This window comes from Hetaerina americana, unplaced genomic scaffold (assembly GCF_022747635.1).
Source record: "Hetaerina americana unplaced genomic scaffold, ioHetAmer1.1.p SCAF_23, whole genome shotgun sequence".
Taxonomy (NCBI): domain Eukaryota; kingdom Metazoa; phylum Arthropoda; class Insecta; order Odonata; family Calopterygidae; genus Hetaerina; species Hetaerina americana.
In genome coordinates, this window is record NW_027286797.1 from 3,048,879 (window position 1) to 3,070,997 (window position 22,119).

At 41.7% G+C, this 22,119-nt stretch overlaps 1 protein-coding gene across 1 annotated transcript in view; it reads left to right on the forward strand.

Moving 5' to 3' along the window:
- The window catches only part of LOC139689434 (tensin-1-like), a 297,006-nt gene that overhangs the window by 41,168 nt on the left and 233,719 nt on the right, over positions 1–22,119 (forward strand). Inside the window, exon 2 of the mRNA XM_071586557.1 lies at positions 6,926–7,062. Within this exon, the coding sequence (XP_071442658.1) occupies positions 6,926–7,062 (137 nt within the window). The remainder of the gene's footprint in view (positions 1–6,925; positions 7,063–22,119) is intronic.

A 22,119-nucleotide genomic window follows, 5' to 3' on the forward strand; every position in this document is an offset into this window, starting at 1 on the left:
AGACAGGGATAACTTTATTGAAGACATATATTCAACAAAACTCTCGAGTACAAGAATATCTTCCTTCATGTTCCTGTGGTTGAACTACTTCCCTTGTCACTGAATCGTAGCAGATCCGAAAAATGTGCATCCGACCTGAAGAGAAATTAAAATGCATGAATAGGCACGTTTTGGACCGAACTTCTGTTGGGGCAGAAATTTTTCCAGTTCGTCTCGAACATATTTGGCTAGCGTCTTAGAGTTTCTGTTGATGCGAAGAAAGTAAGATTTTTTTCAGTTCACATCTTTGTGTGATCAAAGAATAATTTCCTCTTTTCTGACGTGAAAGAAAGTGGATAGGAAACGCACCTTCCGACTTCATAACTAGGTTGGCACCCTGACCATTTTATGTGAGACGTTTTGAAATGGAGTTTGCGGCAGAAAACGGGACTTTCGTACACAGACCATAGAGACGCATTTCAATGGAGTTATTCCACGAGGAGTCTCAAGAAACAAAATTCAACGGGAGTGGTTATTGCAATCCTGTGAAGTGAAATGGAATTGGAATATGTCATTTCGAGCCCTCCCGTTTTACCTGTTTTACCCTTTCAAATTACATTCCACCCATAGTTGGAAAAGAGAGCAAAAACTTGTGAATAAATCATAAGTAATGTTAATGAAGTTTTGATCTATGGAAATGCTTCAACTAGAAGCAAAAATAAGTCGTTAGATTCGCCACAATTACACTTTGAGAAGAGTGAAGTTTTCATAAAATAAAATAGTTTTTGCACAAGATGAAAGGTGACGTAATATTTAGACCTTCATTTGCAAATCACTCTTTGAGCTATCTCAAGGATTTGTGGCAAAAGTGGCTAGGTCTTCATTTGTTAAAAGGAGTGATTTGTAACATGCAGGAGCATTAGGTAATATTTTATTTCTGAATAGCTCCCCTGGTTGTCCTGGTTATATTAAGTTCTAATGCTGTCATATCTCTTGAGAGAAAAATGACTCGTTCTATCAGTTCCATGAAGAGACAATGTTGTGAGATGGCGAGGCACACGAGGAAACTCAGTTTCCCAAGGATAATGAAGCAAAAGCAGGAGAAGCGTTTGAGGTCCTTGGAAGAACGTTAAGTAAAAAGGTTTGAGGAACTAGTCAATATTGTGTATGAAACAGAGGAGCAGCCAGAATATCTCTGCTTGGATGCTCATGGATTTCATAGATAGGGACAACCGTATCGGTGTGAAACAGGAATGAGAGGATATGTGAGGATGCTGATGAAAATATTGTCGGAGATGAGCAGGAGAAAGTGCATCTGCCTTATTAACTTTAAAAAGTCATTTGAAGGGGTGACGTGGAATATTCTTCTGAGGGTTCTAAAATAAATTGGAGCGTGCTTTAGTAATGAAATGTTAGTAATACAGCTTCGAACAGGAAAGATAAGTGACAGCATTGGATATGGAGAAACATTCGAGAGAGATATGGGAAAGGTGTGAAGTAGGTACACTGTATGTCCCAAGTCTATTCAGCGCATAAGGACATAATTGAAAGAAGAAGCTTTTGAAGGATACTTTAGGCTAGCGGTAGAAGGAGGGAGACTAAATGTCAAAACATGTGTAGAAGACCAGGTACATATTCTCTGCTATCCAATATGGCAGAGGTTGAGGAAGAATAGAGCAGATGGTGGAGAGGGTAAGGTGGAAAGAAAAACAGTATGAAATGAAAGGTAATAATGATGAAGCGAAGCTTATGAAAATGTCGAAATGAAAAGATCCAATGAAAATCATGTTGGGTGGGATCAATTAAAAATCATATTGTTGGGGAAATGAATGTGAGCAGGTACTAAACGCCTTGGAAGTACGTTTCGTTTTCAAGGCGTAATTTGTTTGTAGAAGAAATTAAAAATGGAATTAGACGAGGAAATTCGGCGCTCTAAATGATTAGGGAACGGGTGAATAAGTATCATATGAGCGGGGAATTAAGGAGGAGAGCTAAATGCAGTGTTACATGCGGAGCATTGTTTTATTTAGACATTAAACATAGCTTATTAGAAATAAAAAACAAAAGTACCTGAAAAAAACTTATGATGTGGCTTTGACAAAGCACGGAGAGAATAGGATGGACATGTTAAGTAAGGCATGGGAACGTAAAGGAGATAATTGAAGAGAAAAGAGATAGATATATGTTGTAAAGATGAAAAAGCATGATCTGGGTAAGCACCGTCCTGCGGAGGGACTGCCTAGAGTCGGAGAAATGTCTGCAGAAGGGAGGACTAAGGAAAAGGGAGGAGGTGGAAGAAGAGAATTGACCATGCGAGGAATTATTAAAGGAGAAAGGGTCCAATAGGGAAAGGTAGCAACAGGCAAGGTCGAAGTGATGCGATGTTGATAATATCTGATATGTTTTTTCTGCCATCCAATTTCGCTTTACAAGGGTTGCTATTTATATTTGTAGCCTAATAATGAAAATACAGTAATTTGTTGAAAATGGTGTTATTTTTTTAAAAGTATTCTATATGACAATCAATACACTTTCGCATGCGCTCGAACCAATTTTCATCACACTTTTTCCACTCAACGGCTTCTTCAGGCGCCGGAAAAGGTGGGCCACGCATTTTTTTCTTAATAAAAGGGAATAAAAAGAAGTCATTTGGTGCTAAATCAGGGCCTTACGGAGGCGGACCCATCAAATCGACGTTTCAGCCAGGGACATAGGTAGTTGTGAGAGCTTTAATTGTCGTGATGAAGAATGATCCCTCGTTGCCGCTTCTTTTTCCGTATTTTATCAAGCACTTCTGGCAAACGAATGCTCGTGTACCATTCAGAATTCACGGTTCTACGTTACTCTAACTGTGCGGTTGCCACATTTCCAGTTATCCTAGATTAGTCACTCGTGTAAATGCTATACACAGCTTTTGATGTACCGCGATAATACGATTTGTTGAGCATTTCTTTGTAGAAATTGACACGACCGTCTTTTTGAGCTGTTGTCAAATTATGTAAGATCCAACGCGGACAAATTTTTTTCACAGCTAAATGTTAATGCAATAGCTTGTTGATGCTCGTCATACCAATCCCCAAAGATACCTTAATCTGACGATAAGTCACATAGCGATCTTCCTTTGCTAGTTCTTGTACAGTATCAATGTTTTCTGGCACAACAACTGATTTTGAACGGCCTTCAAGACTTTCGTTGCTGAGCGAACGGCAGCCATCATAATGGAATTCGTTATGCCAGCGTTTCGCAGTGTCAAAGGATGGCGCTTCATCGCCAAATGTGGGATTAAGTTGATCGATGCACTCCAGTTTTGTTAATCCACGTCGAAATTTGTAAAAAAAATCATCGCACAAAAGTGTTCACGAGTGAACTCAATTTTTTCGCTCAGACAAAATTTTCGAGTCACTGTAAACAACACAATTTGTGATTAAACGTTAAAATGTTCTAAGAAAAGTTAGCGTTCAAAGGGCCAAACTTTAAGATGGAAACGTCAGATGGCGCCTAAAGCACTTAGTGTTGTCTAGGCTCAAGATATAAATAGAAACCCTCGTATAATTTTGCTGTTTCGTTCATCAATAAAGTGTGGAAATATTTTTTTCGCTTTGAAATAATTGGACTCGTATCAATTCAGTAAGACTTGGGTGTAATATTTGAAATTTTTGTGGTGTCCGTAGCTTCAATCCCTGGGTTTCCATAATTCGTATGGCAATTTACACATCTATAGCTTTTTTAAACAAAACAAGAGCTTTCATCTATTCCATGTTCAATGTAGTTCTTAGCTCCATCTGCGCAACCCTGAATGACCAACGCGTATTGAAAGTAAATGCTGAACAATCCGAAATAATCCAACAATTTCAGAGTTTAAAAATCATTCGCCTTGACCGGGATTCGAACCCGGATACCTCAATGTCCGTTCGAGTGCTTTAGCCAGTAAAGACATCGAGGTACCGTCCTAAACTTTGAAATTTTGGCGGATATAAAGGAACAAGATATTGTGACGAAATACCGTACATGCAATGCCATAGGCATTCGTAGTCATGCGCGACGCGCCACAGTCCACGAAATCCAACTTCTAAACACTTAGGCTGTTTATACCTTGACAAATTCCAAAGAAACTGCACATTAGCGGGTGACTCCGTCAAAAGTTACTGCTGCGGCATCTCCCGCAGTTTCTTTGGAATCCGAAATAATGTTGCTCATACCTCTACTTGATTCACTTCACTTAATTTCATGACATTTTTCATGGCATGATGTCATAAAATTTCAAGAAAACTATTTCTGTTTTAGATGCGTAAATTTGCTGTGCTATGTTACAAATTTTCCAGCCGTTTAGCTGAGCCAGATGATATTTCTATTCTATGATTTTAGGCGCTGTGAACGAGGTCGGTTTCACGTAAACCAGTCAAACGCGAAGCTTAGTTTCATTTCAGATTACATTCCTAGTTTAAAAATTATACCAGGCCCCTGTAACAATTTACTAGTGACGGTATTTTACATGGAATGAGATTGAATAATCTTAGAAGTGCTAGAGTACTCAGTAATTTCGCTAATGAGTGGTAACACGAAGTAACTCATTTCGCTGCGACATCCCATTTAGCTTCGGCCCGTGTTCCTTAACTCACTCTTCCCACCCTTAACTACCTCACAAATTGAAATGTGTACCAAGAATATGATATATATATATATATATATATATATATATATATATATATATATATAATATATATGTTGTTCTCAGGATCATAAACAAAAGGATAGAGAGTAGGGCAAATGATTACTTAGGGGATGATCAGTTTGGGTTTAGGAAGGGGAGAGGTACGCGTGATGCCATTGCAGTAATGAGATTATTAATCGAGAGGAATATAGAAAACAACCAGGAGGTATTTGCGTGTTTCGTAGATTTCGAAAAAGCGTTTGATAGAGTGAATTGGGAAAACCTAATGGGTATATTGCGGAAAATAGGAATATATTGGAGGGAAAGGATGCTAATCTGCAACCTGTACATGTCTGAGACTGCTCAGGTGCGGTTGGGGAACGGGGAGTCCGGATGGGCAGCGTTAGGAAGAGGTGTAAGGCAGGATTGCCCATTATCACCGTTGCTGTTCAACCTGTATGCAGAGGAAATGATTAAAGAGACATGGGAAGAACTGGAGGTAGGAATGAAAGTGGGCGGGGAATTCGTGAAATCAGTTAGGTTTACTGATGACCAAGCTTTAGTTTGTCATTCAGCCAAGGGGTTGCAAGCATTGCTTAGTGAATTGGAAATTCAGTGCGACAGGTATGGGATAAGAATCAATATTAATAAAACAAAGGTTATGCGATTCTCTAGAAAGAGAAAGGCTAAGCTAAACATAAAAATAGGAGGGCAAAAACTAGAGCAGGTAGAACAGTTTACGTATCTCGGAAGTGTTTTGGACCAACACGGTCAAAGTAGTAGGGACGTAAGGAGAAGAATTGCGCTAGGCAAAGAGGCTTTCACAAGGAGGAGGGATTTGATGATAGGGACGTTGAGTAAGGATGTTAAGAAGAGACTCGTAAAAACTTTGATATGGGGCGTAGCTATGCAAGGCGCGGAAACGTGGTCATCGGAGCAGGAGGATAGACGTAGATTGGAGGCTTTTGAGATGTGAGTGCGGAGAAGAATGGAGAAGGTGAAATGGACAGAGAAGAAAACAAACGAGGAAGTACTTGGTATGGTGGGCGAAGAGAGGGGTTTGTTGGGAGAAATCCTATGGAGGCAGGAAAAGTGGGTGAAGGGTGCATTGACCGGCAGTGGGATGTTGAAGACTGTTATTGAGGGGAGAATGTTAGGGAAACGAGGAAAGTGAAGGAACAGGATAGGGATGTTGGACGGGATGAAGGGAGGAAGAAAGTACTCAGAGATGAAGAGCGGTCTGATGTAGAGTAGGATACTGGATTTTTAGTTTTTTTAGGAATCACAAAATATTTATTTAGTGACTGTGTCCGTCCAAAAACCTACCTTAACCGGTAGATTACCTAATAATAATTATATATATATATATATATATATATATATATATATATATATATATATACATTATATCTTCATTCTGGGTCATAATTAATGGGTGGTAATTTAAACCTCTCGTATGGGGTTGTGCCCAAGACTAATCTGTTGGCTGATTTGGCTATTAACTGATGATTTGTTATGCTTTGTGAGAAATGAAAATTTAAAGCCTTCGATCATTAGTTTTGTCGAGAAAACTAAGGCGGAGCAAAACCTAATATTCCGTTTTTTTCTGCACACATGGGCAATATTTAATGCGATTTGCTTTTAAAAATCGAAAAAATATATTTCAGGTACGCAAATCATTTAAATTTTTCCTCTTTCAAATAAGTTCAACATTCGTTTTTTGAGGGGATCCAGCTCAAAATCCCTCAACAGTCTAGTCACGATGTTGCCGGCGCCACGAACTCCTTCGACAAATCTCGCCGCCCTTCCCGATGCTTCTTATTCTAGGCGACTCGTCATTTGGTATTTCATCCTGTGAACCAATTTCTTTGCCTTTTCAAATACGTTTTTGACCAAAGATGAATTGATTCACAACTCTGCGCCGTAGCAAGTTCGATCTGTTTAGCTCTCGCTCTTATTATTTTTCCTAAGTTAAGTTCGATCTGTTTAGCTCTCGCTCTTATTATTTTTCCTAAGTTAAGTTCGATCTGTTTAGCTCTCGCTCTTATTATTTTTCCTAAGTTAAGTTCGATCTGTTTAGCTCTCGCGTCGTCGAAGAAGCTTTCAGGCCGCGCAGGCTAGCTCTCCAAAGGACGTTCATGGCGTGTACCATTCGTGCAGGTTGAGTGGATATGAACGCTCACATATGTGTGGGCACAATTTCTCACGCGGCATGCGTCCGCGAGTCAAGCATTGGACTGATCACCGCAATGGGATTTATTCTTACACTCTATCTTCCTCCTCGCTGCTTTTCAGACGATTACCCCGATCTTCCAGACGGCTCGTGCTTCCGGAGGGGCAAGTCAGTGACACGGTGGTCCCCCGGCCCGGTGCCGTCGCCCGGAACTGTCGACTTCAAGGGCACGCCGGCCGCGGTTTTGAGGTGTGCACAGGTGGGTCTCCCGATCGGCGTCCGTCCCCGAAGGATCGGCCGGTTCCAGTGGAAGGATTGAGGGGGGGGGGTCATGCCACGCGGGTCGAGCAAATGTGCTTGCCCTCCGGAGCGCCATTCCATTACACGCTCTTCGGTCATTATTTTTAAGAATGAAAAACTGTGGTTGACGAAGGAGCAAATAATCACATGGGATGGAAGTAAGGATATACTCGTAGTTATTTGCCTCACAACATCATTATTATATTCCATTTTTAAGAATTCCGTCTCGGTTGATTGTTGAATAATCCTCAAGACTAAAAGCTACGGAGTGACCTTCATAAGCAATTTATGTCATAGACTTGTTTTTGAGTGTACAGAGTTCTTGGCTGTATTTTACCTAGAATTGGAATTATTTCATGTAGGTTAAAGCTTACGCAGAGCAAGTAAATTTGAACATTTTTGGTTTTTTAATTCTTGTAATGCGTATCAAATTCTAATGCTAGTGTAAGACTAGAAATTATAATTTCTTTTCGCAAACAAGTGGGTGAAACGTCTCTTCTATTTCAGAAGGTTGTATTCATCAGAAAAGGAGAATTGCGAAATTAACGGATCCATCTATGACTTCAGACGTTGGATTGATTAATCACCATCTGCACTCTTTGCTGTTGCCCGGGTAAAGAGTAATTTCTGAGTTGAAAGTGGAATAAGAAATAAATGCTTCCATTGTGAAAAAGAGATACGTTCAGCAATATTATATTTATCCTTGTACGTTATCAGTCACTGGATTGAATAGCAATGAATGAATTCGATGAACTTCGGCCAGAAGTGATCGAAACTTAAAAATCTTAGCTATTAGGGTTTTTACCATGAATATTACGAAGCCTGACAAAATGGTCCTTGAAATAAATTTATGATTTCATGTACTCAGGGATGGGCAATTTCTGATGGAACATCATAAAATGACAATTATTACATTCACATACAAACATAAAACATATTCATCAATATTTATTATAATCATGTGTTTTAGTATAGGTCAGATATTTTTGAGTCAAAATTTTTCATTGAGTAAAACCCTAGCAACTTAAATTGGCAATATGCATTAAGTATATCTAAATATTTTATACTAAATGTCTTTAAGTAAAACCAATATATTGACCAAAATATGCTTGTTCGAAATACAAGGTGTGATCAAAAAAAGACAGGACTGATTTTATAACTTGTTTATTTCGACGGATACAGCTTAATCGAACTTATCGCTTTCAAAGTAAATGCCTTAGCTGACGACACACCTTTGCCAACGTTTCTTCCAGCTCTCGAACCCTGCCGGGCAAGCCGCCCTAGGGAACCTCTTCAGGCCCGCCGTACAATTAGTTTTAATGTCCGCAATAGAGATGAATCGGCGCCCTTTCAAGGTTGATTTTAACTCTAGAAACAAAAAAAAAGGTTTTAAGAAACTCTGGGTTGGCATTGGCTAGGCTCCAGGAGTTCCTGACAAATGCCCACATGTTTTTGTCTCTGTTCATAAGGCAGCACCCACGGGACGAATTTTGAAGTGACGCGGGCCATACCCAAAATTTCTTTCAAAATTGTCTGACAGGATCCAAAACTAATGTCCACTTCCTCGGCTATCTCCCTAACAGTTAAACGGCGATTTTCCCGCACAAAATCGTTCAGCAATTTGACATGGTCGGGATCGGTCGAAGTGGAAGGCCGAAAGTTCGTGAATCTTCATCTGTCCTGGTTCTGCCCGATTTAAAACGGCCATACCACTCAAAACACTGGTTTCGACTCATAGCTTCATTAACAAAGGCTTGCTGAATTATTCCAAATGTCTCCGTAGCACTTTTGCCAAGTTTGAAACAAAGTTTCATGCACACACGCCGTTCCTCTAGCTTCTTCATTGCTGCCGTTGCACGCGGCAACGAACAGGTACCGCTGCTGCTGCGTAACGACTCGACGTAAACAAACACAATACATCTCGTTTTAGTCGTCAGATATGTCGATAGATGGCGCATTGTGTCTCGTTTCGATCCGTTGAACGGTTTCCGCAGAATAAAATCAGTCCGGTCTTTTTTTGATCACACCTTGTACTCAGCACATTGTATTTTCTATGTTACGTGTGTGTGTAAACTATGAGGAAAGCTAAGTAAAATAAATTTAAAAAACTTGTTATTAATCATCTGTGTGATCTATCGACGGCGAGAACTTCTATTTTGATTCCATGTTCATCTTAAATCGCATTTGGGATGAACACCTAAAATATGGGATTTCACAATGAAATGATTCGAATGCGGTATCAGGAAGAATCGTCGAAAGGGACCCAAGGAAGCAAAACGTTTTTCGTTTTAAGCAGAGGTATCAGAAAAGTTTCCAGATGGAACTAATTTGAATATTTAATGGCAAGCGGGTTAGCGTCTGAAGTGCAAACGTGTTTTGGTGACTTAAATGTTAAACGGTCGGCGAACATAATTCAAAAAAATTAAATTATTGAAGCATAGGTTTACGGGTTATTTTTTCCGCAAAGGTGCATGAAGGTGACGACATAGGGCTCCCCACGTTCAATTAAATACATACCGGTCAACCTTCTCTCATTACCCTCGCTTATTTTTCTATTCGTGCTTTCACAATCACACATCGTAATATAAGTTTTGTCACGATAGGTGATAGCAGTATTTTGTCCTAAGAATGGGAAACTCTCTCGCTGAGGAGAGGGATAAATCGATTGCGAAACATTTATAAAATGGTATTAAAAGAATGTTGTCGGGAGGAATCAGGTGAAAGGATAGAAAAGGCGATTCAAATAAAAAGAATGATCATTCGTATAAAATGGAATATTGAGCACAGAAAACGGACATATATTATTAAAACTCCTTCATAAATGATTGAATCAAAGAATGGAACAAATAAACTTAATTTGTATTTTAGCTCTACCCTAACTTTGTCATTTGATTCAGAACGAAGTTTGCATTCCATTTTTCAACAATTGACGAATATCATTAGTGAAATATTGCGAACATTTTAAAAGTAGAATGTAATTTTTATACTTTTAGTGGTAAATGCGTTTATAATCCTATAACCCGAAAGTGCATGCTTTGGGCCGTTTGCTACCGGGTCAATTGTTTAGTTATCACGAGACATAAATGAATACGTACACCGGTGGACGGCTCAATGCTTGATATTGACCATTCAAATAGTGAGACATGAGGTGAATATTTTTAAGCTACTTATAAATTAAGGGAGGTCTCAATTAAGAGTTTACACTACATTATAAATTTCATCTCAAGAATTGCGAAGTAATATTTCGAGGCTAATTTTAAAGCAGTGAAATTTCCAAGAAATTTATTTATTCGGCATTAAAGGCTACAGGAGCTCACAGGTTAACGGATTTTCCGATGGGCAGCGTTGTAGATTTGATCGGTCTTCAAGCGGGACTCTAAGAAGGGATCGAAAATCAAGTTTGAAATGTTACACCTCCGGGGTAATTTCCTTTGGAACGTAACCTACATGTTTCCGGCTTGTGCTCCTTCCCAATGATATCTCGTATATTGGCAAGAGATATATCTAAAAAACGACGCATTTAATCGGTGTATGCGGCAAGAGGTGGCAAGTCGGAGAAAGAGACCTATCACATGGAAATATTGTCAGTTCTTAAGCCTAGTCAGGTTATTCAGTTTGAATTTAGCGAGTGTTTAGAGAACACTTCAAGAAGAAACAATAATGTGGCTCATTGGTTACTCGATTCCTGGTCTCCATTCTGCTTGGGTGAATTCTTCACTATCCTCGTTGAGAGAGCATAAAATCCTTTGATGGATGATGGCACACCTATGACTGCGATTCATTAACGGAGCGTGTAGAGACTACAACAAGACTCTCGGACGAAAATCATACATTATTCTTCAAGAGTCATGCCACATGCATCCAAGCACCTGGAAATAAAAGCTGTCAGAAGTTTTCGACGATGGCATTTACAATAAAATCCCGTATTAGTAGCCTAAAGTTGAAATTGAAACAGAATAGAATAAAAAACCCTCTGCAATTCCAAATTCAATTTTATTTAGACACTTCCATGATTATGATACTACGTAACGAGGTGTTTCATTTAGTAAATATAGTATCAGCTTTTGAATTTACTGAAATAAAATATTTTACTTAATATTTCAACATCTCTTTTCAACAAAACTCGCTACTTAGTTGAAATTATAAATATATGTAAACACTTCTTATCAATGGATTATATGAGGTTCATGTGAAATACTTACGTCATTTAAGTGTTTAAACGTTAAACTATATACGATGTATATATATACATAAATAAATAAATAAATAACTAAATAAATAAATATATATATTATTTTATTTTATTAGGTAATCAACCGGTTAAGGTAGGTCTTTGGATGGACGTAATATCTAATTAAATAATTTGTGGCCCCTAGCAAAACACAACATCCTACTCTACATCAGGTCCCTCTTCAGCTCAGAGAACTTTCTTCCTCCCATCATCCCGTCCAACATCACTATCCTGTTCCTTCCCTTTCCTCGTTTGCCTAACCTTCTCCCCTCAATTACAGTCTTCAACATCCCGCTGCCGGTCAATACCCCCTTTAGCCACTTTTCCTGCCTCCATAGGATTGCTCCCAACAAACCCCTCTCTTCGCCCACCATACCAAGTACTTCCTCGTTTGTTTTCTTCTCTGTCCATTTCACCTTCTCCATTCTTCTCCACACCCACATTTCAAAAGCCTCCAGTCTACGTCTATCCTCCTGCTTCAATGACCACGTTTCCGCGCCGTACATAGCTACGCTCCATATCAAAGTTTTTACGAGTCTTTTCTTAACATCCTTACTCAACATCCCCGTCATTAACTCCCTCCTCCTTGTGAAAGCCTCTTTGCCTAGCGCAATTCTTCTCCTTACGTCCCTACTACTTTGACCGTGTTGGTCCAAAACACTACCGAGATACGTAAACTGTTCTACCCGCTCTAGTTTTTGCCCTCCTATTTTAATGTTAAGCTTAGCCTTTTTCTTCCTAGAAAATCGCATAACCTTTGTTTTATTAATATTGATTCTCATCCCATACCTGTCGCACTGAATTTCCCATTCACTCAGCAATGCTTGCAACCCCTTGGCTGACTGACAAACTAAAGCTTGGTCATCAGCAAACCTAACTGATTTTACGAATTCCCCGCCCACCTTCATTCCTACCTCCAGTTCTTCCCATGTCTCTTTTATCATTTCCTCCACATACAGGTTGAACAGCAACGGTGATAATCTACATCTAAATCTACTTAATCCCCCGCAAGCCGCCGCTAGGGCGTGTGGCGGGGGGTGTTAGGACACCCGTAATTTCATACTACCAAAAAAAACATGGCATAAATTCATGCAGGAACGCTTACACCCCACATATGCAAACACTCAAACTACATCTTACATACACATGCACCTGAAAGTATACCTAACAGCTTTGCAGTGTTTAACTTTGCTCCGACTTGTAAATTAAATGTTTTTAATATTTCTAAAGTGACTTCGGTTTCTTACTCTTATGATTTCTGATTGTTCGGGGAAAGAATGAGTATTTGTACCTATGTGTCCTGGAATCTATCTCCCTTAGTTTATCTTTGTGGTCTGATCTGTCTAAGTAATGCGCAACCCTGTCTTACACCTCTTCCTAACACTGCCCATCCGGGCTCCCCGTTCCCCACTCGCACCTGAGCAGTCTGAGACATGTACAGGTTGCGGATTAGCCTTCTTTCCCTCCAATCTATCCCTATTTTCTGCAGAATACTCATTAGTTTCTTCCAATTCACTCTATCAAACGCTTTTTCGAAGTCTACGAAACAGGCAAATACCTCCTGGTTGTATTCCATATTCCTCTCGATTAATAATCTCATTACTGCAATGGCATCACGCGTACCTCTCCCCTTCCTAAACCCAAACTGATCATCCCCCAAGTAATCATTTGCTCTACTCTCTATCCTTTTGTTCATGATCCTGAGAACAACTCTAGCTTTAGCTGTAGATCTCAAACTTATTGTCCTGTAGTCCTCACATGATCTAGCCTTTACCTTTTTCGGAATAGGAACAGAAACTGATCTCACAAAGCCTTCCGGCCAGATTCCTTCGTTCCTACGTCATGTTCCTTTTCTATGTCTAAATTTTTTGTTGTAAGTTCTTTACTGTACAGTTCTTCTATGCATTCCTTCCATCTCTCTTGGATCATTCATGTGTCAAATATTATCTTACCCGCCTTATCGCTAACTGTTAGCATAGATCTCCCTTTTTTACTTCCCGATAAATATTTACCTTTGCTGTACAGCGCACCAATTTCACCCTTCGTCTGCAAACTTTCCATACCCTCACACTGCGTCTTCCACCATTCTTCTTTTGCTTTATTTGTTGCCCGCCTCAATTTATTGTTTGATTCTTTGTACTTTATTTTGCCTAATTCTGTATTTATATTCTTCCATTTTCTCCGCTCATCCATCTTTGTAATCATATCATCCGTGATCCATGGTTTCCTAGTCCTTTTCGCATTAATGATTCAAATAGTGTCTTTTGCGGATTTAAATAACCCTTTCTTGATCATTTCCCATTTTTCTTCGATAGTACTTAACACTTTATCATCCTCCATGTTTTCCTCTACCGCCTGTTGGTACTCCTTCCTATTCAAACCCTTTAATGCTTCTATATTCCACTTTCTAACTCGCCGCCCCTGCCTTGTCTTTTTGAAATGGACTCTGCCTCCGCAGAGCCCAATCCTCGCCGCAGCGTTACCTTCCCCTTGCCCCGAGAGACGACCCTCCAATCGTCCGACCTACGGACGTGAGACACTCCCTCGTCGAGGGATAGGACACGGGGTAGGTCTCTAATCGCCCAGCCACGTTTAGCATCTGACGAATCTGTGTATCCCTATGAGCGTGGCGGGTTTTCGTATTTCCACCCAGAGCATCATCTCTCCGGAGGAGAACCCTCCGGCCGGCGATCTCCGATCGAAGCTCCCGAACCATTCTCTCCAGCATGACGATACGGGCCCTTAAAGCCGCGCATTCGCCAGTGCCTTCGAGCATGGCCACAGGGGACCTAGATGAAGCCATTCTTATTTATCTACCGAGTTCCCAACAAAAGCTAACCCGTATACGCTGCGCTAAAATTTCTAAGAGGGGTTAGATAAATTTAGCTCAATCAATAAGTAACGCTTTGGAAGATAGTAAAGGAAGTAAATAAAAAAGATAGTATAGAAAAGAAAGCACTCACCGATAACCAATTAGATTCGACGGACGAAAACCACCGCAAGCCACTAAGAGTACCCACTAGGAATACCACTACACTATTAAAACCTAATAACAAGCAACACAAAAACTAAATAAACTAAACTATTTTACAAAATTAAAGCTAACACTAAACTACACTTCACTAGGGAAGAACAAACACAGAGGCAAAGAAGTAACAGTAGGCACACAGGTAGTCTCAGGTAGGGTCGAACCGGTTCTAGGGAGCGAGCTCGAGCACGTCTGTTCTCGGGGGAAGCCAGGCAGAGAATGAAAAATGTATTATAGTTGTCATTACAATTACTTAATAATCTTCAAAATACATTCCTCCTGCATCGATACAATTAGTTCATCGCGTCTGCTACTCGTCAAAAGCCCGCTGGAAGTCGTTTTTCGGAATACTGCTAAGAGCCTTTGTCGTCGCCGCTTGAACCGCCGCGATGGAGTCGAACCGATATTCTTTGATCTCCCTTTTTATTCGCGGAAATAAGAAAAAATCAGGTGGAGCCAGATCGGGGCTGTATGGGGTGGGCGAGGCAACATTGCCGTGCCGAATTTCGTTCTGTCGAAATTTCCGTCCGCGACAGTTTTTGTTCCTCGCTCAAGACTTTCGGCACCAGGTTCGCGCACACTTTCCTCGTCGCAAGATCCTCTCTTACAATGGTGTAGACGGTGCCGACTGAAAAGCCGGTTCCCTCACTGATAAGGGTGAGGGTTAAACGCCTGTTAGAGTCCAAAAACGTTTTCACTTTGGCCACCTGAGCATCGGGTCGAACGGTTGTCGGGTGTCCGACACGGTGCTCGTCTTCGGCGAGCTCCCGGCCTTCCTATAACATTTTGTGCCACTCAAAAACTCTTGTGCGGCTTAAGGCATGATCCCCATGAGCTTGTTTAGTGAGTTCTAGGGTCTCAGGCGTGGAGTTCCCGAGTTTAACGCAAAACCTCACTGCGTATCGTTGCTCGACGGTGCACTCCATGCTGGCGCGACGACACCACAAACAATCACACGTCACGAAGATCCACCTCCTGTCTCAACGCATGCCCGGAGGCGACTGAAGTAAAGTGCGCCAGAGTGGTGGGGAACCCCTCTACCGAGCCGACCGGTCGGACTCCCATGATTTTTTACCCGCCAAAGGAGAAATGGACCATGACGCAAGAAGGGATAATAAGGAAAGCAATCAGGCATCGTCATCAAAGATATGCTTTGGCTTTGCGTACCACGAAACTCTTTGTTCACATTTAGATCGTGCAAATAAATAGCTTATGCGGGATTACGAAGTTTTTATTGTCACCACCTCTTAACATTTTCTTTTGGTCCCATATGCAGCGATTAAATAGAATATTCAGTTGAAGGATAACAGTTTCAGAGATTATCCTAATTTGAATGCAATCTCGTATAGTAATAACAGTGGTGATAGTAAAAGAATTCACCCCTGACTCAATCTACAATTAAATTTGGGAATAATTTATCAATGTGTCACCGTTAGCGTTAACGAGGAATAATTTTCGGTAACCATTAAGTTTCCTTGAATGAGATTGCTTCGCACAATATGAAAAGTGGGAAAATAGTGTTATGTTACCAGTCTGCTTCTCGTAATCTAAGTTATGACTTGGCAACACCTTCTTTGTGTTCCTCGTAAGAGGCTCATTAATTGCTTTCTTAACGAAACGACATGTTTGTAATAATTATGTTTCTAACTAATGCCTTTTTTACTCAATAGGAGCTACAAGTTATGAAAGAGATACCCTAAGAGTAATGAAATATTCACAGACAAACGCCTAAGGGCAATACTCTCTGACTTGTTTAATGAGAAACTAACACTTACGAGGATCTTGGGGACGTAATGTGCTGGAATAAATGGTGAATTTGAGTAGAGAAGACAGGGCGAGGATCGTTGGGCGCTAATGGTTAGTTCTGAATGGAGGGGATTTATTAAATCCGCCCGGGTTTGAATGCCATATTTAGCCAACTTTCAGATCAATAATATTTTAATACTTCCAGTCATTTCGCTGTGCCAGATCGCGATTCAGGTGCCGTAAGCGTGGTTCCGTAATCCAGTAAATACTGAAATTTCATGCCGGGCGAGTGCGACTGGTTTTTACACCTTATTATCATTTTTCATCGTAAACACGAAAAATATTTTGGCTTTTGAAATAGATGGAGACACAAAATCGTTGAACCTGAAGTCCCCGTGTTAAATACTTGGAAGTAGAGGGGTATGAAGGCAACTGACGATATGTTTTTCTGATTCTGTTCATGAATGATTGCCTAGGGTGGGATAATTGTGGAAAGAAATATTTTTCGACAGAATTGACTCGTGAGTGTACCAGCGGTTTTCAAAGTTCCAAAATGTTCTTAAAATGCACCCACACTTTATGTATCTTTCAAGCGTGATACTTGCATAGTGATGAAGCTTGATAGGAAATACTAGGACACCAGTCATTGCAAAATATTGTGTTATGATCTTGAAACCTAGGAGCTCGAAAGTAAATGCATTAGATTCTATCGCGAGGGAAGTGAACAGTTGTGACTTTGGCTGCACACTGTTTTGGTCACGAGCTGTGCTTTTTGGACACAAGTCATAATTTCGTCAACGTTTACGGCCCCATGTCTTCTCATTGTGATCTCACCTAACCAGTTATAATGACGGGCTAAAATGAAACCCTTGGGGTCAGCATTCACCCAGCAAGATATTTCTGTGATCAGTATTTAACCCTGCAAGCAATCCTCGTCCCTCTGGAAGTTTGTAAACCTCTTTCCTACAATCGTTCGTCTCCCCGGTGTTCCTCATCACAATTCTTAAGAGACCGTACTCCTTTTCTTTTTAAATACCTCACTTAGTTAACAAATATAACGTCTCCATGTAAACACCGATATTCTCGAGGTGAGTTGAAGGCTTGCTGTGATGAATGCACGGTAACGCCGCCAGCTTGACTGATTCCTTCGAAAAACATTGCGAAACCCTTGAAGTACGCGGTCAGCGGTTAGAATGTGCTTGTGCGGAGAAGCGCGATGTGGTTCGTTTCAAAACCCACCACTACGTGACTTTCAGCAAGTCTGGAGATGAGAACGGGATGAAAGGGTTCTCAGAGGCGACTCCCACACCCACTCTTCTGCCCAAAATCGTGATGCCTCAGCCGGGAGTGCGTCGCGACTTTTCGTGCGGAATTTGTACTCTCGCAGATGATGAATTCTTAAAAAAATCAATGATGAAGAAATCCAATCAGTTACTAGGACTCAGCGTCATTTAAATTAAGTGCCCCGCCATATTTTGTTCCTCCAACCTATTAGTCTGGAAACCGTTTGCTTACAAACATTCTGCTTTAGTTCAGTAGCTCTCCCCTGTCGTTTAGGGCCTTGCAGTTATTCTCTACGTTCTTTTTTTCTTTATCATTGCTCATTCGCATTTTTTCTTTAATTTTTCAGGATAATGTATTTAACAGAATGGGAAAACGTTTCTAGACCTCTTCATTCTCACGAAGACGTAAAACATGTCATGTCCCTATTTTCCTGCGTCAATTCAGACGAAACTGTGCCCACGAATACGATGATTTGCGAAAAGCTAAGCAATTAACGGCTAAACTACGCACACATTTAGGGCGCACGCGACATGTGTATTCCTTTAGCTTTTTAAATTTTTATTCCATCTGCGTGATAAAAGTGTAATTTTCTCCGCGGGAGCATTGGACCCGTCCACTTTTATTTAGCGAGAATATTAGATCAACCGTCCGGCCACCATCAGGCAAATGACGCTCTTCCACATTCCATTGTCGTTTCATCAAATTGGACACCGGAGTGAGTCGTAAAGATAGTCTGGGGCGTAAGTAATATTTGGTCCGAGCGCGCGTTCCGCGCTGGGTCTCCGCTCTCCCGCCCGTCTCCCGAAGGGGTCCCCCTTCGTCCCCTCGTCTCCGCCGCCGGAAACCTTTCCTTGAGAGTGGTCTTCGGCCACGCCTATGGCCGGCCCTCCTCTTCACTCCCGCCCCCTGGGGGCCGCAGCGGGGGACCGCCGCTGCGTACACAGTCCTCTCGCACGCCCCCTCACTCGGTCGGGGGCCGTGCGGGGTTCGATTTTTCCCCGTGCCGCCCCTCTGCGCCCCACCCACGGCCGTCTTCACCTCCCCCTCGGCCTCCCCTCCCGTGGCCCACCCCCTGCGCCGCCCCCGCCCCGCACCTCTGCCACGCCAGCCGCCGCGCCACGACGCGCGGCTCTCAAGAACGGGTGCCGCGAGAGTGCCTCTCAGCCATCGATTGGGAAGCGTGCACCAGCGCCTCTCGCCACCGACGCTCCCTCAAACCCCCCGCCCGCCCCCTCACCATTTCTCCTCCCCCGCACCTCTCCCCCCTCCCCATCCTGCGAGCATTGTTCTCCCTCCCTCCTTCCGCGCTCAACCCTCTGCCGCCGGCAGAAATAATCCCTCGAACCCTAGGAAGCGAGGCTTCGAGGGAGCGTTGCATCCCCATCGCTCTGGCTGGCGGTCTCTGCGACGCAAACCCCGCGAGAGCGCGCGGCACGACGCGGGGGGTATGCCCCCCCTACCTCCCTCTCCCCACCACGGGCGACGGAACCCAGAGTCTCACCTCGCGAGGATTGCCTATCGGATTTCTCCGGAAGCGGGTCTCCGCTTCTGCGGGCCGCCTCGCTCTTCCTTCCGTTGGGGGGCGGGATTGATGGCAGGGAGATTGGAATGGGCGCCTGGATCTGCAAATTTGAAGGATGGGGCATGTTGGCTGAAAGCATGTGAATCCGTTCGGGTGTCGGAGTCGAGAAGTGCTCCCTCCGTCTGAGTCATGAATTCCATCTCTCCACGAGTCGTGATCGCTGGGTGGGGGCTGACAAGGAGGGGTTTCTGAAAGGATTGCACTCCCCTGCCGCCGTCCCATCGTCCACATTTCGCATGTTCAGCGTACGGCTCGCCTTTAGGAATATCAGGCTTTGGTTTCAATCTGGGATTTCGCAAAATTCCCGGTACGTCTTCCACTTGACACCCGAAGAAAATGCATAAAAGAATTAACCATTTTTGGTAATGCGGTGGAGGAGTGCTGGGCTACTGGGGAGTAGGACCCGAGTCCCAAAGTGGGGACTCCATCGGCGGTATTGGTCGTACCTGGGTTGGCCTGGGTCCCACAAAGTGACGATTCAGTGCACCCCAGCTGAACACCAATGGCTTGGTGTTTCGGGTATCATATCTTCCTGGGAAACCAATGGTGGTATATGGAGAGGAAAGGACCTTTTTACACTGATTTTTGAATTTCACACTCCTTAATTAGCCAAATAAGAGGCAAGCTCTGCCTTCACCAATCAAACAAACTTTTGGGTTGACTACTGTAGTGTTTTTCTAGACCATTGTTGGTTATCCCGCGCGGAGTTGGTTAGGGTTCAATACCCTCAGCAGAGAACAGGAATATTTATATCGACTCATTTATTTTCGTCTCCCGCGTTGCATTTTCGATTTCCGTCAGAGTACTCGCGTTTAACTCTTCTTTGCAGTTTCGATTGCCCGCACGCCGTGCTTCTCCTCCATTGGAAAGGGCAGGACACCAAACTAATTAATTCCTGGCACTGTGAAATTCGCGATGGTATTGCGAAAGGATGCCCTCTGTGCCCACTCGGCAGTCAGTGGAATATATTTATTTGCTCGGGGAATGATTGACTAATGCCTAAAGAATTCGACCTCCCCTTTAAAGTGGCGCCATCGCTTGGAGGAGATATTGGCGCTCATGAAAACTGCCGAAGGAAGTTAAAAAAGTGGTTCAAACTTGCTGTGATTTGCGATAACAATTTGAAATTTAGTTTCACACATATCTTTCAAATTTTTTGTACCTTGTTTTGACGAGGCATTTATTTTTGCATTCCTGTTTGATTTTTTTGCAAAATAATTTATTCGGTATGCCTTTTTTTGGGTTCAGTTCGTACACAATAATTTTGGAAACAAATATTTTTGAACTCGCGGAGTGTGGCGATTGAAGACTTTGAGAAATTTGGATTGAATTCCAACACGCGGTTTCTTCCGCGTGGGTCCATATTGCTGGGACAACAATGGAGCCGGTATTGCAGTTGGCGTTTTCCGGTGGGAAATGACTTCTGACCTGAAGAGGCCGACTACAACACCGGCGAAACCGTCGTCCCAGCAATATGGACCCACGCAAAAGAAATCCCCGAAGATCTTCAGAATTTTGTGTGCTTTTAATGACATTTTTACATCGCCCTTCTGAACTTCCACTTAGTTTGCAGCTCAATTTCAGCTAATCCTATAGTTTTACTGAAGACATTCCTGCCTTATTCGGCTTCAATGCCAAGAATTAAACCACCCAAGCTGGAATTCTATAACCCCTTGGCTATTTACATTTTGTGAGGAAAATTTAACGAATATTTACACATACTTGGAGAATAGACATACGACCGTTTCATTCAATATTAAATGAACAATACTTCTTCATTATGTAATTCGATAGATGCGACACTATTAGAACTCCAACTGCGGCTATGCAGAGGGAATCTAGATGATTCGTCCCCTTGTTAGGGATGCATCATCATGGAATAGACCATGGCAGTGGGGGAACTCACTGCGCACCGCTGAGCATTAAGTAGAGAGGAAGAAAATAAATTAATTTCAGGATACGGAGCAAGGTATTCGTATGGAGGGAGTTTATTTTCAATAATAGTTTAGCTTACTGTCGTTTGTGGGAGCACAGTACGTCATGATGCGTCCCCATTGAAACGCATTGTACGCAACAAATCGCGGTGGAAATTGACAATTCAATGATTTGCGAATGTTTTATTTCAACAAATTAGAGCCTGTTACTACTTTTCATGACTAAGTGTGAACATAAAGTCCCGAATTTTTTATTTCTCACCTCTGTCCTATTTTATTGCCTGACTGCACTAGCTCTAGTTTTTCGTCACTCTTTTACGAAAGGAATGAATATGATTTCATTCGCGAAATTTGTAACTCCCTAGACATACACGAGCCCATTGAAGTCAGATTTGACCACCTATTCGTTGCTGCCGATTTTCTAGTGCCAAGGCACTTATAATGAATTATATATTATATGGAGTAGAATTTATGGTATCTGGGCATCAGAGTCCTTTTTTCAACATGCTGAAGAAATAACTCGTGTGAAAGGATTCAAAAATGCAGACGTTATAGAAATAATGCAGATATCTATTTAATACATATAATCAGTCATGTGAGCAACATAATAACATATTTTGAGAGGGGAAAGAGCAACGAGTGAAAAACTATGCTACATTAAATGCGTGAATAGCAATTGGTATTGGTAGAAAGTTCAAGAAACTGTATTTAACGTTGAAGTTTAATTGTTTATTTAAAAAAAAATAATGATTTAATCTTTGAGAATCAGTGTTTCGTGAAGTTCTAGTGGCTTGTAAGCGCTGGACCGTCGCTCGCGTAGATTCTATCGACACTGAACTGACGTTCATAAAATCAGTTAACTTTCGCTAATGTCCTATTGAAATTGAAGAATTGAAAGTCATTGATGATCAACTTCAATAAGTAACTTTAATAATAATTTGAGAAGTCTTGGTTCGCCTGAGGTGTGCCATAATAATTTCGTTTAATTAAAATCACACGTGCAAGCAGTCAGTAGCCGAAATCTCGTCCTGCGAACCTATCACGACTTCAATTCGAGGAAGTTACTTCATTTATATAGTAAATTCTCCGATTCTGAGCTTTCATAGTTAAAAATTAAATTTTTGCCTAAAAAGATTTTCCACAATAAATTTATATCATTTCTCGATATCGTTCTCGTTTAATTTACTTTCATACATTTCTCACCAAGTTTC